At 37.6% G+C, this 16,447-nt stretch overlaps 1 protein-coding gene across 1 annotated transcript in view; it reads left to right on the forward strand.

Annotated features, from left to right (window-relative positions):
- The window catches only part of TRPC6 (transient receptor potential cation channel subfamily C member 6), a 180,141-nt gene extending 165,627 nt beyond the window's left edge, over positions 1-14,514 (forward strand). Inside the window, exons 10-12 of the mRNA XM_063444937.1 lie at positions 8,323-8,406; positions 12,068-12,143; positions 13,466-14,514. Of these exons, the coding sequence (XP_063301007.1) occupies positions 8,323-8,406; positions 12,068-12,143; positions 13,466-13,605 (300 nt within the window). The 3' untranslated portion in view covers positions 13,606-14,514. The remainder of the gene's footprint in view (positions 1-8,322; positions 8,407-12,067; positions 12,144-13,465) is intronic.
- The last annotated feature ends 1,933 nt before the right edge of the window (positions 14,515-16,447 follow it).

Below are 16,447 nucleotides of genomic sequence, written 5' to 3' on the forward strand. Positions count from 1 at the left end.
ATAACCAATACAATGCAGTGACTATACTGTCAACAGTTACTGGGCCCCAGTTATTTGACAAACCTTTTTAGGAGGGTCTAAAAGCCTCTTCTGGCACTTCCTATGAAATAGCAAAGTAAAATGTTGCTATTTCCATCAGAGGCTCTCAGAACGATCAGCCTCACAATGCTTTCCTATGAGAATGCATTGGATTGGCTGAGATCATTGATCTTGATGATCTCAGCCAATGTTTGTTTTTTTTTTTCTTTCTGCCGGTGGGGTCCTAAATGGCCACCAGGTCACTATAACATTAGGAATACACATCTGTATTCCTCTTGCTCTGCCTGCTGTCTGTCACCAGCGTGCAGTGTGCCGACAACAGACGTAAAATAATTCCAGCGTTCCAAACTGGCACACAATTGCAAATAACTTTGGATGTGATGTGTTTCAATCAGAAACACTGCACATCCAGACTCCTACCACCATCACCACTTCGAAAAAGCAGAAGTGGTTGTGGTGGTTGTAGTAACCCTTTAATAATGCATAATTTATGCTTCCACATTATCAATGTCAATTTTGTTAAATCTGTTTAGCTGAGAGTACTGGAGGTGGGTTAACCAAGCATCCTCAGCCTATCAGTGCTGTCCAAGATAGACACAATTTGTATTGATAATGCAGAAGTGTACATTCCCCATTATCAATACAGCCAAGGAAGGAAAGTCCCAGGTTATATGAAACCACTTTCAAGGTTTTGAAAAAGAACCAGCAGATTGTACCCAGAGACTATAAGTAACATAACCATAGAGCTGTAGTGGTTATATTGTTTCAAGTACCATTTTATCCCTCTTAGTTAACGTATTCCACATGTCTGTGTAGCTAAACGGGTCATAAAACCCCTAGAAAAATTATAAAATATAAGGGATTATTATGAAAATACAAAGAAAGGGAAAACAGCATTAACAAAAACAATTAAAATTAATTGTAACCCAAGGTGGCTCTAGTCACATCTTGGCCTGAATGTTGCCATTTGTATTTCATTTTGCTGCTATTTTGTCGTTAGCGCATTAACCCCTTAGTGTTAGACTGGCTTGCTCATGCCTGATTATTTTTGTTGAAATTTGTCGGGTAAGTGAAGAGTTAATAAACCACATACAGTTAATACAAGAAACATGATATTTTCCTAATCTTAGAAAATTTTAATTAATATATTATCCCGTGCCTGCATTTGATCACAAAGAGCCCTTAGCATTGCCGTACAAAAGTATATATTTAAATATTGAAATACTTGCGGCTTATCTGAAGCACAGCACAAATTGCTTTCTGTACTTAATATGTGAACTTGTTGGTTGTAGGTATTTATATTCAGTGCTCCTCATTATTTGCATATTTTCCTCTTTTCAATCCTGCATTGCAAAACTTGCATGTGACAGCTGTTTGAGAGGTGATTATGATTAGTCTTCAGTGATGCGAGAACAAAAGTGTTTCATAACTCAGTAAATTAAACAACAAAGGATTCCGATAGTGTTTGGCAGACACAATAAATAGATCTCCATTCATACAAGCTGTTTCAGTAGCCAGATTATATTGCATATTATTTAACGATTCAGCAAGACTTAGCAAAATCTGGAGACATTCTGCACAAAATAATTTTCAGTCCTGCCATATCATATAATTATTACAATTCACGTAAAGAATGATTGGCGAATTATCGGTTACATTCATTTTAAATATTTACATTTGTAATAAATATTTGAGCTGCAAGTACTTATTTTTAAGAACATTCAGAACATTTTTTATTGGTTCAGTCTTAGAACCATAATCACTTTGCATTACTGCAAAGTGTATGGTGCTTTAAGAACCATGAATCCGCTCTGATGTGACTAGCTTATCGAAGAAGCAGTTTGTTAAAATGTAGACAAACCTTGCTGCTACATTTGGGAGGGAGGGAGGGGAGACAAGAGGTTCACCTTGCAGGATCTGTAAAATATGCACAGAACTGACATTCGTCATGTGTGCCGGGGGTACAACTATCCCCCATCACACAACTGAAATAACTCAGCATGTGCAGCGTTTTAAGCTGAAATACTGCACATACATACTCCTACCACCATGACTGCTTCAAAAAGCAGACGTTGTCATCGTTGTTGGAGTAACCCTTTAACGGTATCCTGTACCCTCGATTTCCTGCAAGTTATGTACCTTTTTGCTATCTATACACGTTTCCATTTCCTTATCCTACTCTCCTATTATATGATTAGTGCATTGAGATACAATCTTCAGCAGAGTCTGGGAAAAAGACTTCCAGAAGATTGCATTTGGGTAGGGCTGAGATTGTTCCCCATCTTTTTTGGGGGGGGGGAGGGGGAGGATGATAATATATACATTGGTGGACACTTTTTAGCAACACAAGGGTCCCAAAAGTTTCCCATTCATCTTTAAAGTACAGAAATGCTGAAGACCTGCCCAGTACACTGCTCAGCATTTTGGCTCTACATGGGTTAAAACAAAGCACATTTTCTTGCAAAAAAAAAATGATTTGTAGTACATATGGGCTTTTTTTTTTTTTTTTTAAAGTGGCCAACCGATAGTTCTCCAGCTGTTGTGGCATAATATCTCTTCCAATGTATCATGGGAGATGTAGTTTTGCAGCTGCAGGAGACCTACATGATGACTCTTCCTGTTTTAAAGTCATAAGACTTGGAATGTATTCATTGCAAAAAGCACTGAGAAAATATCTTACTTAGATAGATGACATTCCATTAAATGTTACGCAAATCCATTGCTTTAAAAGGAGCAGGATACACGAACTGCAGTGTACGGAATATGTGATGTTACTATGTACTGTGGTCTTATGTGTATTGCCAGCAAATACATATCTATTAAAAAATAAATAATAAAGCCCAGTAACGCGTGTTTACTATTTAAATGTAATATATTTGGTTATTACATATGGTCTACTCCTGCCACCAAGTGGTCAAACTAGGGATGTCTTTTTCTCAAATAATGAAATATTGCTGGAACAAGCTCTGCTGTAAATGGGGGGAACGGAGTCCAAGAGTTAGGTCTATTCTATGTAATGTGATTCTCCATGGTTTGATGTATGACTGACTGTATGTTCATTTTTGAAATTTGTGAAGACTTGAATACTTGGTAACTCATAATTTATCTGTTGTGCTTTTTTTTTTTTTTTTTTCTAAAATCTAACTCCAATAACATCTAGATCTCTTTATTTCCTGATTTAAACTGTCAGGAATTTATTTACTAATTTTTAAGCTTTTGCTAAAGTTCAGAATTGAGCCTTGATAGAATGCTCAAACTAGTCTTCTTATTCATCATTGTAAAGGGACACTCTGGTTACCAGAGCCGCTACAGCTTAATTTAGTGGTTCTGGTGTCTATAGCCTGAATCTGCAGGCTTTTTAATTTAAACATTTATATTCTGGCTATATACACCTCTAGTGGCTGTCACTCAGATGGCCACTAGAGGTGCTTCCAGTGACATTGCTGCACAGTGTGTAACGCTGGCGTTCAGCGTCTCCACGATCTGCATGTAGGTGCTGAACGTTTCCCCTAGAAATTATTCAATGCACCTCTATAATTAGATACTGGATGGCGCAATCTGATGTTTTGCCACACACGTGCAGTAACCTTCCAATGCTTTCCTAAGGGAAAGCTTTGGATTGGCTGAGATTATCAAGTTTGATGACATCAGCCATGGAGGTGGAGTCAGGCGGGGCCACCCATGGCGAGACCAATGCAGTGGAAGAGTATAGGTGGATAAATTCACATTTAATCTCTGGAGAGAGTGGGGCCAGGAACCTAAATTATTAGTTTAACACTATAGTGTCAGGAATACATGTTTGTATTCATGACACCCGCGGCGTACATACCGCGTTCGCAGGGGTCGCAGCTGCAACCGGGCCCGGTACCCCAGGGGGTCCGGTCGCCCTGCGGACCCCTGCACCTGGGTACCAGGCCTGCTGCCACATTTTGCAGCCCCAGCCCTTCCGCATATAGAGGGGTCCATCGGGTGGCCCATGCTGTTAGGGCCACCCGATGGACATGGATTGTAAGGGGGCCCGGTCTGCGCTGGGCACTTTAACAGCGCGACCGGGCCCCTGTGATTACATCAGAGCTGGGAGGAAGTGACTACACGTCACTCCTCCCAGCTATCAGAGCCCGCGCGGGAGGAAGGATGAGGAGGGAGTCAGAGTGGGAACTGTGACTCCCATCAGGATGAGCCCCCACTGGACCCCAGGGAAAGTAACAAGGTAGGAAACATTTTCCATATGTCTGTATGTGTGTGTGTCTGTGTCTCTGTATGTGTCTCTCTGTATATGTGTGTGTGTCTGTGTCTCTGTATTTGTCTATGTCTCTGTATGTGTGTGTGTCTCTGTATGTGCATGTGTGTCTCTGTATGTGTGTGTGTGTCTCTGTATGTGTGTGTGTCTGTGTCTCTGTATGTGTGTGTGTCTGTGTCTCTCTGTATATGTCTGTGTCTCTGTGTATTTATGTGTGTCTGTGTCTCTCTGTATGTGTGTCTGTGTCTCTTTGTGTGAGTGTCTGTGTCTCTCTGTGTGTGAGTGTCTGTGTCTCTGTATGTGTCTGTGTCTCTGTATGTGTGTCTGTGTCTCTGTATGTATGTGTGTGTCTGTCTCTGTATGTGTGTGTGTGTGTGTGCCTCTGTATGTATGTGTGTCTGTCACTGTATGTGTGTCTGTCTCTGTATGTGTGTGTGTGTCTGTCTCTGTATTTGTGTGTGTGTCTGTGTCTCTCTGTATGTGTGTCTGTGTCTCTGTATGTGTGTCTGTGTGTCTCTGTATGTGTGTCTGTGTCTCTGTGTGTGTGTCTGTGTCTCTGTGTGTGTGTCTGTGTCTCTGTATGTGTGTCTGTGTCTCTGTATGTGTGTCTGTGTGTCTCTGTATGTGTGTCTGTGTGTCTCTGTATGTGTGTCTGTGTGTCTCTGTATGTGTGTCTGTGTGTCTCTGTATGTGTGTGTCTGTGTCTCTTTATTTGTGTGTCTGTGTCTCTGTATGTGTGTGTCTGTGTCTCTGTATGTGTGTGTCTGTGTCTCTGTATTTGTGTCTGTGTCTCTCTGTATGTGTGTGTGTCTCTGTATGTGTGTGTGTCTCGGTATGCAGTGGCGTACACACAATCCATGGGGCCCCGTATGTATGTGTTTGTGCCTGTCTGTGTGTGTGTTTCTGTGTCTATGTGTGTGTGTCTGTATGTATGTGTCTGTCAAGGGGTGTATGTATGTCTGTGTGTCTGTCTGTCTGTGTGTATCTGTATGTATGTGTCAGGGGGGATGGGGAGGGCACGGATCAGGGGAGGGAGGGAAGGCCCACGGATCAGTATCGCACCGGGGCCCCATGGAATGTGTGTACGCCACTGCATGACACCATAGTGTCCTTAAATTTTTGGGTTAACCACAGTGCCAAATCTTGAGAGAGACCTAACTATTACGTGCATTCACGCGTAAAACTCTTTAGAGTTACTTCTTATTAAGTCTATTGATTGCTCAATAAATCTGTAGCGAATAATGTGCTCTTGCTGTTAAGCAACATAGTATAATTTCTATATAAACACATTTTGTATGGTGCCCACTGTTTTCCTTGCCGTTTGCACTTGAACCAATTCTTGAAGCCAATCTTTACATGGTGTGTGGGCACCACCTACAGGGCATAATGTGGTAGCCTATGCTGACTACCTTTTTTGTTGTTACACAACCAATGATTTTTGTCTCTTGCATATTAAAGAAATGTCAAACTTCACTTAGTAACTTTAAGAGTAATATATCTGGACAGAATCTGAAATTTTAAGGATAACAGTTATATCAGAATGAGCTAATAGCCCAAATAGCATTTTGTATCGCTCCATAACCTCTTCCCATCCCACTATTTTACTTATAATACAGATATGGACCTAGGACATCAAAACCAATTTCTATAGCCCCTTCTCTGTTCTGCTTCTCCCCTGGAATCTTTCACTGTACATAGTTACTTACAACCTTTACCCACTTTTTACAAGAGACAGGTGACTACTCTAGAGTCATTCTGATTCTCCGACCCAGGAAGGACCTCTAGTAGCCATCTGAGGAGTGACCAGTGGAGTTATCTAAACATTGCATTGTCTCTGTAAAGACAGTGTCTACTGTAAAAAGCCTGCAGGGACTGACTATACTCACCAGAACAAATACAATAAGCTGTAGCTGTTGTGGTGACTATAATGTCCCTTTAATAACTAGCAGCCGTGGAAATGTATTGTTTTGTCTTAAATAAAGTGGCATCTTGTAAGTAATTAAAACTGAAAGAATAAAAAAAAGTCTTTCTTTTGAAAAAGAAAAGAAAAATCATGGTTTCCATTCACACACTACATACGTGTAGCTACACACATTGACTAAGCATAGACACTGACAACATACATTTATACATCACCGTGTAGAACTACAAACTCAAACTCACACTATGCTCAAAGATCACACTGTACACATAGAGATAAACATGAACAAACTACAGAAAATGTACCAGAGGGTGGCATATGGTATTATGTGACATGTAAAGGATATAACAGGCAAAGGGTCGCAATATATGGAGAGATCCATAGCAATACAACCCAGCATTGAGCACTATGCATTATTATCTCATAGAGCTCCGTAGAAATAAACCACAATATAGCATACTGCATAGATGCTAATTACAATATAACAAAGCTCCACAACAACAACATTCTAGCTGTTATGTGAATACACTGCGTATAACTGAGAGTTCCATCCCTGCCTTGTGTGTGTGTGTGTTTTTTGTTTTGTTGCCATTGTAAAGAAAACGTATATACCATTGTGATGACATATTGTCGGTTATCTTTTTCACCTTATATATGCTTGAAAGTAGTATATACCAGGCAAAGGCAACCTTTGGCACCCCAGATGTTTTGGACTACACCTCCCATTACCTTTACCAGCATTATGAGTGTAAGAGAATTATGGGGGATGTAGTCCACAACATCTGTGTGACGAAACCAACCTCGCCACTGAGAACTGGAGAAGCCTGGTTGCCCACCTGCTGCCTTTGGACTATGGCCCTGGGAGATTGGGCCCTTTACAAACAGTATTCGGCCCTAACAGAGTGCATGTCACTCATTCTGGCCCTTTAAATACAGTGGGGCCATTCGGTACTTGCCCTGTGTGAGCAGTGATACCCCCCAGATAGCTATGCCATGGAGCCTATTCATATAATGAAAGACTATGGGAAAGACTTTGGCTCCATGGCAATTAAACTGTATTTGTGTGGTCTGCGTGCCATTCACCTAATAATGTGCACGCAGACCTGAGCTATCTGGGGATATGTTAAATGTCTGTGTTTAATGTATAAAAAGTGACTTTATGTATTTTAAAGAGTTTTATGTTGTTTTGCAACCATGTGGTTAATGGAGTCTGCCTCTAGTCCTGGATAATTAGATTTCTTCTCCAATTATCTCCAGGGCAGAAGGGAGGAAGCCAGGATGCATTGTGGGGATGTTTTACTTTTACTGTTTGAGCCAGGGGGAATAAAAGATACTTTTACTAACTTTTGAACCCCTGGTCTGATTCATGCCATTTTTTAATATGTTGTTCCCCTGAATGGATTGATTGTGGATATGTATTTTTATGTGAATGTGATGTATGGTTTTAAAGTTATGAAAGTTGTGTAAAAGTATATTTTGAACTGTACACATAATGGGATTAAGTGTCACACTAAGGGGAGGGGATGTGTGGGAGGTAACATCTATGTTATTGGTTATTTTATGCCTCCCCCTGGGTGTGGCCTGTATGTGTACTCATGTAATAAAAACCAGGCTGGGTGCCCAGCACCTCAGACCACTGCTTGACCTTCAACACGGAGCCTTGTCTCGTTCTTGGGGGGATTCACTGTATGCTGTTGGAGATTTGACTGCTAGGAGTGTAAGCTGATGTCTGCTTTTCCTATTCATCTGCTAGCAGCTAGTTGTGAGGTTCCAGCTGGAGTGCTACCTTATTCACCTATATCCAGTTCGTGAGTTCTGATGTTCTGCAGTAGCTGTGCCTTTCTGAGAAAAGGGGATTATCGCCTAAACGGATTTTAACCCCTCATATGCTGAAACGGTCCGTTACAATCTGGATTGCCAAAGGTTGCCTATCCCTGGTATATACTATTGGCCTTGTGCTTTTTCTTACAAGTGAAACTAAAAAAAAAAGTTTATAAAAAAAACTTATTCTCTTGCAATTTGACAATCAAATACTTTGTTGGTATAATATGCCTTAAGCCACCCAATCGAAAAATCCTAACTTTGCGCATAGAAAGGAAACTGAATATTTTTCTCATTACAGCTGGGGCAAAGCAAACACTCAAGCATTAGAAGTTCTGAAGATGGTAATTTGAACAACATAGGTAATCAGCCTACAAAATATCAGGTGAGATTATTAAACTGGGTTTCTTCTCTTTTGGGGATCACAGACAATCGATTATGCAAAACATTGATGTCAACTTTTTTTATATAATGCTTTAGAACTGTGTGCATGCATTAATTGAACATAGATGAAGTGAACACATAGTTACTAGATTTGGAGATATATTTTGTTCTGAGCTGCAATTTGTCTGAATTTGAGGAGATCAGGTGATCATTTGAATTCCTGAAACAAGCACGTTTATTTTGATTTGTCACTCAGATTTATCCTGTGGTGCCAATAGATTAGATTTTGTATATATATATATATATAAAACTTCCCTGGTTCCAGCACTCGGAGTATGTATATAGTTCACGTAGAGAGCACTCTGGAGTCTGTATAATACGTTTCAAACTGCTGCTTTATTCAGCAAGTACAGTGATACATGTAATCGTCGACGTTTCAGTCCATGCAGACTTTTTTCAAGACAATTTGCAAAGTGACCAATTGGCGGTTATAAAAATTATTATTATTTTATTATTGGATTCATACCCTGGGGACTATGTCCCCTTTTGGACTTAATGAGGAAAACCCTCTAAATTGCTTCCTATGGAGGAGATGAACTTAACTATTTGTGATCATCAACTAGCATATTTATATCTATTGTATTCGTATATTGCTTATTCCTTCTATCTGGTTTCGATTTTGTTGTATATAATGAGGGATTTTACATGTTCTTATGTTTCCATGCCGTCATCTTGATGTGTAAGCACACTCTATTTCTGTTCAATATGTTTCCCCTTACACAGTTGTATCTACTGGGGTATGTGTCATAACTATATCTCCCTACGACACGGATACATTGTCTCCAGAGTACTGACATTGAAACTATTTGTCCACCTCCAGCTTTTTCTCAGTGTGGCTTCAGACTTTCAATCTGTAAATATGTTCCTCATACTTTCTTTTTCAATACTAACTCCTTTCATTCACCACCGTCCATGAATGCGTTAACTTATTTCCTCTGTAACTCTCCCCTCACTACGTCAGTTGTGACATCACATAATCTCGTTTTTGTTTTTTCACCCTCCAATCAGCCGTGTATTATGTTTGTATATTCACTTCGCAAATTCTCTTGAAAAAAGTCTGCATGGACTGAAACGGCGACTATTACATGTATCACTGCACTTGCTGAATAAAGCAGCAGTTTGAAACATATTATACAGACTCCAGAGTGCTCTCTACTTGACATGAGAGATATGGTCCTTCCCTCAAGTGTTGCCAAGTAGGGAAGTAGTTACATAGAGGTCAGGATGTAGGGTTGTGTATGGGGGCAGGTACTATACCACTCTAACACTCATGGGCCAAGTATCATGGTGGGATCATTAGTTCTGTGGGAAGCCTGGTAAGGTGGAAGTAGACTAATAAGTAATTGGGATCGATTTAAATATGGAGCTGTGATAACTACCCTTCCTAAACCTTGGCCGAGCACCGTACTATAGACTGCCAAGATTAGAGATCACTGGTATCAAAATATATATAGTATATCTATAAAACAGTTATATATATATATATATATATATATATGTATATGTGTGTGTGTGTGTGTGTGTGTGTGTGTGTGTGTGTGTGTGTGTGTGTGTTTTATAGATATGTTATATGCACAGGCTTGTTATAACAGTCCAATTTCCAAATAATACTGTGCACATTCAAGAACAAAATAACAACAGAAGAAAATATAATGAGACATTGATATTATCTGTTAGGAAGTAGTTTCTAAAACAGATACATAACATCTATGGTTTGCAAATGTCTGGCCCATTTCACATTTTATAGAACACATTGCACATTGAAGACACCAGGAAAGTGCAAAGATAGTTGTGTCCAATATCTATAGTAAATAATCCGTGGGTGTAATAAAGGTGTATTCCCCACGACCTCAAAATCACATACACAAATACAAAGGTTATTATACCCACAGCGAACACACAATATACACTTAATTGCAGGATTACAGGAATCATAGACTCATCTGAAGAAAAAATAAAAAACGATACACATGGTGCTTTTTGCAAAGATACAGTAATTATACAACCAGGGAAAGAAGAATAAAACTCCCAAAAATAGAGCCAAATCAGGCTCTATACCAGCAGCCCCAATGGTGCCTACACAGGCTATTGATAGATATCCAGGACAGGGACACCGGATTGGGATATGGTAAGCAAATAAAATGTGTTTAACCCTTTATTTACCCGGGTGGTGGGAGGAGAGGGGGGCGCGAGGGAGGGTGGAGGCAGAGGCAGCTATGGTGCCGGGAATACAGCTTTGTGTACCTGGCACTATAGTATACCTTTAAAACAAGTGAATTTCCTGTTACAGAAAACATAAGTCCTTGAGGTGAGTACGCTCACAATGACTAAATGTTACACTAAGCAAACTAGGACACTTTCATGGGGAAACTGTGTGTATGACTTGTTGGTATCTCAAAACTCTTGGAAGATTTCTCCACCACTGTAGACTTTTGATCATAGTCTATATGGTTTTGTCCTTTTCTCAATGAAGTTTCCTGACAATTGTCTAACTACGAATGTTATCTGTTAAACAAAACCCATGGTAAAGGGATACTTAATGCAAGCAGCGACAGTCGAGCCAAGTGTTTGACTACATATGTAAATAGACAGACATTCCTCGCTAGATTTTTTTTGCACTGGAGATTTTTCCAAAACCATAGATCGAGAAATAAAAGTGAAATATAAAATGGTGAGAGCACTCTAAAACATTGAAAATTACCAATACTTCATAGGATATATTCCTAAAAGAATGAGATAAAAGACCATAGGGTAATACAGTAAAACACTAATATTAAAACACCTTGTTATTGGTCAAACTCACATATATTTGAGTCACTTAAAAGCTGACTCAAACTAAAAAGCGGAGAAGAGCATCTATATTGGTGGATGTCTGTTAGGATTCAGGATACTTCCTGTAGTGCCAAGCGGTAATCACTCCAAAAGACCCAGGATGCAGGATCAATTTCAAGATGATTTATTGGACACAAATAACAAATTTAATAAAACAGAATAAGTCCACCAAAAATATTTTCAAGTTGATTTATTGGACGCAAATAACAAATTAAATAAAACAGAATAAGTCCACCAAAAATATTTTTGGTGGATTTATTCTGTTTTATTTAATTTGTTATTTGTGTCCAATAAATCAACTTGAAATTGATCCTGCATCCTGACGAGTGAGCAGTCAATGTTTATTTCCAGCGATCTCCAACCCATCTATTTTACGTTCTTAGTCTGAGCCAGCTTTAATTGAAGTGGCTCAGGAATATGTGAGTTTATCTATTTATTCGCATATTTAAAATTAATTGTACGTTATCACCCTATGTCTGTTTTTTCCTGATTTTATCTCTGCAGGATTTTAACTGAACATAGGGGTAACTATAACATTTATTGTATTTTGGAGGTGCTCTCACTACTTTTACTGTTTATTTGACTTATGTATGTGAAGTGAGTGACTCACACTGGTGATTGTAGCACTCCATTTTATATTGTTTTTAACCAGTGTATTTATTCATTTACATTTAGAAGAGTACATTTTAATATTTTAACTGTATGTTTGACTGTTAGATCACAATCCTGCAAAATGCTAACTTGTATATTTCCTTATTCTACATCTTCAGAAAATAATGAAGCGCCTTATTAAGAGATATGTTCTGAAAGCTCAGATAGACAAAGAGAGCGATGAAGTCAATGAGGGTGAGTTAAATATTTTTGTTTTTCATTTTGGCATAACAGCACAAAACATTTAACTTTAAAACACAACACAATCATCACAGACATATGTAAGCCCTATAACCTGTCTAGATAATATAGTTTTTAGTGTAGCATATACAATGTTTATCTTTTTGATATATTTCGTAATTCACCCGAGTTTTCAAAATAACTCATCAGGAAATCTATTGTATATATTATTGACCAGTGGAAGAGATAAGTGGATAGTCAATACTATTCACTTCATTAATTAAGTAAGATGGACTTCAAAACATATACCCTTCTGTATTAAATCATGTGATATTACAATCTATGAGTATAAAGCCAACCGTGTTTTCCCCAAAAATAAGACTTATATTAGTGATTGCACCAAAAAACGCAGTAGGGATAATTTTTGGGGGATGTCTTAATTTTTTATGTAAAAACGGTAGCAAGCAGGTCTACGTTTAGGGAAATTCCCCCGAACATAGACCAGTTCATTAGGGCATGGAATCCCGGGAATCTATGTTCGTGGAAACTTCCCCGAACATAGATTAGCATCTAGCGCATGGAATCCCGCAAATGTGTGTTTAGGGCAACTTCCCCGAACATAGATTAGCAACTAGCGCATGGAATCCTGCAAATTCACCGAACATAGATTAGCCAACCAGGGCTTATTTTATCCCCTGAAAATAAGCTAGGGCTTGTTGTTGGGGGGGATGTTTTATTTTGTGTTACATATTTCATGCTTTGTTTAGTTTTGTCTAAATGTGTGCGAAATTGAGGGAGGTTTATCCAAAAGTGTTGTATTTTAAAAAGTGAGTATTAAAAGTGGGGTAATCACTTTGGAAACCATTGGTACCCAGAGGCACATTTCATTGGTTACTTGGAACACTGTGATGAATAGTCCTTATAGTGTCTTCCAAAAGATGAGTCTACTGTATAATTTGATTTATAATTGCAAATGTTAACACACACATATAGACATACCTATACATTCACACACATCATGTGTGCACATATATGTTTCTTTAAATAGTTAAATGTTTCTCTTAATTTATACAGATAAGTACACATATTAATCAGACTCTCATTTTATTTTAATCAATATAATATTTTTTTAAAGGAAAATTTAAAGGATCACCAGGAAAAGAGGAAACAATGCTCATTGCATGTGAGAATAGGGAGAGACTGGGTTTGTAGGGTGTTGGATATGCAAAACATCATGTAAATTCTAAAACAGGGAAATTTTCTTGTTGTTAACAAATGATTTATTATTGTTTTTAGCCTGACACGTGTACAACATCTTCTCTTTGTGATTATTTTAGGAGAACTAAAGGAGATTAAACAGGACATTTCAAGTCTCCGTTACGAACTTCTTGAAGAAAAATCTCACAACACAGAGGACCTTGCTGAGTTAATTCGGAAACTCGGAGAGAGGTTGTCAATCGAACCTAGACTACAATAGAGCCGCGTATGACTTATCAGCGCAAGATTATCAGCAGCTACCATTTGTACACACCCTGCTCAGTTTATTACGTGACCATATACACAATTTCAATATTGTAAGGACTTACAAATTTAAACATGCGCTTAGTATATTAATATTTAAAACAGGAAGAAAACTGAAACAATGCGTGAGCTTATTGTAATACAAATTTATGGGCGTATTAAGAAATAAAATTAACCTAGATAATATTTTAACACATTGTAAACATGAAGCATTCTTTGTCATGTAACAGAGGTTTAAGCAGAGATTGTCAATTAGCATTTAATTCCTAAAGCATAATGGAATATTTTATTCTAATATGATATATATGATGGCCATATAATGACCTGGGTTATAGGCATCCAAATACGACAAAAGCCATATATCTATTAAGTCAATATTATCTGATCCAAGTACTCTGATAGCAGGCACTATTGGGCACTAATATATATTAGCGCAATATAATAGAGCAAATGTGAAACGTTAAGGAAAATAAATTGTTATTGAATATATTTTGGAAGGGGGACACAAATTGTTAAAATCAGACTATGCATTAATAACATCATTAATGTTTATTGGTTTACTATATCGTATTAATTTTATTTACAGAGCACTAACATATTCCAAAACATACAAGTATTTGGCAACAATAAAATTTAGGCTAATTTAAATAAATAGTGGTGATGCTGGTGGAATGAGTATACAGTTCGAAAGCTGGAGTGTAATTACACGTAAGATAGATAATATACGAGAGAATGGGAGGCATTGTATCTGTAAGGGAAAACCAATTGACAGATGTGCAATTTTGTATCTAACCATATACTATATTTATATAATCGATCTAATTAGTGATATAATAAGCAGGTGTGATTGGGTTAATCTGTATGTAGTGTGATGTTAGGGAGGCTGGGAGGATTAGGCTGGAAGTGAAGCATATTGTTATTTGAATAAATAATGTATTTAAAAAAAAACTTTAATAGATTAATTAAAAATTAGCGTTAGCTTTAAGGTTCCTGCCGCTGCTGTGAGTTCACTGCAATCATGAGTCTCAAATACTTTTCTACCCTATAAACATATGTCCAAAAGCAGATTGTGGGCCATTTGGGAATATGTTTAAAGGATAGAAAAGTGCGAGAGCCCCTAGCTCCTCATGTATGTGATATCACATAAACTACATAGAGAATTATTTACTAAAATGTGAATTGTCCAGAATTTATCAGTGAATTTAAAATGTTAGGCAAGAATAACGGAAATGAAAAATAATTAAAATATGGCTGACTTGAAGCTGTGTTGACCTCAATCTAACATTCCCAACAACTCAGACGTTAGCGATTTGGACCCTTTTGGATTGAATGAATGTGAAAGCCAATTGCACAGGGAGTCATTTTTTTATCACATATATTTCAAAGATTTTGGTAATATGTTACAGTTACAAATTTGTGAAAAATTCACAGCTTGGTAAAAAGAGAATTCTCTTGTTTTTGGCGATTAACACAGAGAGGTTGGTAATCGCTAAACAGTGAGTTAAAAGATTTATTGTGAACTTTTTATTCAAAATATCTGATCTAAAACAAAAAAAATAATTCTTCACCTACCTTGGCTATTATAACTTTAATTTTGCAATTCCATTTTCAGTTTACTAATATCTGCTGTTTAGTGCATAAACCATGTTTTGCTTATAGAACACTCCACAAAAAAAAAAAAGTGATTTCAATTTCTCTAAATGTTTACAGGATTTCAACCGGGATAATATGAACCTCTATTAATCAGCTGTTGAGCAATTTAGAGATTAAACTTATTTCTATAGAAAGATTATTTCAAAATTGCAGCATTTTACAAGAAATTGGGAAAATAGTTTTTTTTTGGGACAAGAAATATTTTTTCACAATTGCATTTATTTTTATAACCTCTTTCAAAAGGGGAATATATAACCATTAAAATATGCCTTGTAATTACTATTATTTTTGTTACTTTATTTTATTCGATATGTTCAGTTTTATACTTTTATATTTATTTAAATAAAGCAAATGATTTTAACCCTTTCATTGGGCAACATGTTGCATTGCTTGCTCATAGAGCAGTGAGGAATTAAGTACGGCTAAAAGTTATCGCTGCTTTATATACGTCTGTTCCGGAGCTCTCGAATATCCAATCATGTTTCTATTTACCTTGGCTTGTCCCCAATTTGCACCTGTCAGTCAACATTAACAGAGTTATTCACTAAAGTTAGAATTTAAAGTGAATTTTAAAATTTAAGGGTAAAAGTAGCCATACTGAAGAAATTCTCTAAATAAGGTAAGTTTTAGGTTTGGCGATGTTGGCCTTAAATTTAAAATTCTCACTTTAGCAAATAAACCTGTAGAGAATGGGGTGCCCAAAAGTAGATCCCCAGTTGTTTAAAATCTACAGCTTCCCTGATGCTTTGTCATTCTAAAGGCATGCAAAGCATCATAGGAGTTGTAGTTCAACAACATCTGGGGATGTACCTTTTGGGCACCCCTGCTGTAGAGCATAGAGAAAGGGTAAGGCATAGAAACACTGTTTCGGATTCTATTCTTTTTGTGCAATGTGTGCCTGCTTGGGGCCAGAATTGAACTGCACTGAAATGTCAATTGCTTAATCTTTATTATAAATTCCAAAGAGAACAGAGCATCACATCATAGAAAATGCATCACTGTTTGATTCGATGGCGACCGTTCCCTTTCAAGTCATTCTCTTATATAAAGGGGTTTATTCAACAGAGAGTGAATTATGGTGAATTTGAAACCTAGCTTACAAAATGAAAATGAAAATAACAGAATTGGGGTTCTCTGTCCAAAAT

The sequence above is a fragment of the Pelobates fuscus genome, chromosome 1, assembly GCF_036172605.1.
Source record: "Pelobates fuscus isolate aPelFus1 chromosome 1, aPelFus1.pri, whole genome shotgun sequence".
Classification (NCBI taxonomy): domain Eukaryota; kingdom Metazoa; phylum Chordata; class Amphibia; order Anura; family Pelobatidae; genus Pelobates; species Pelobates fuscus.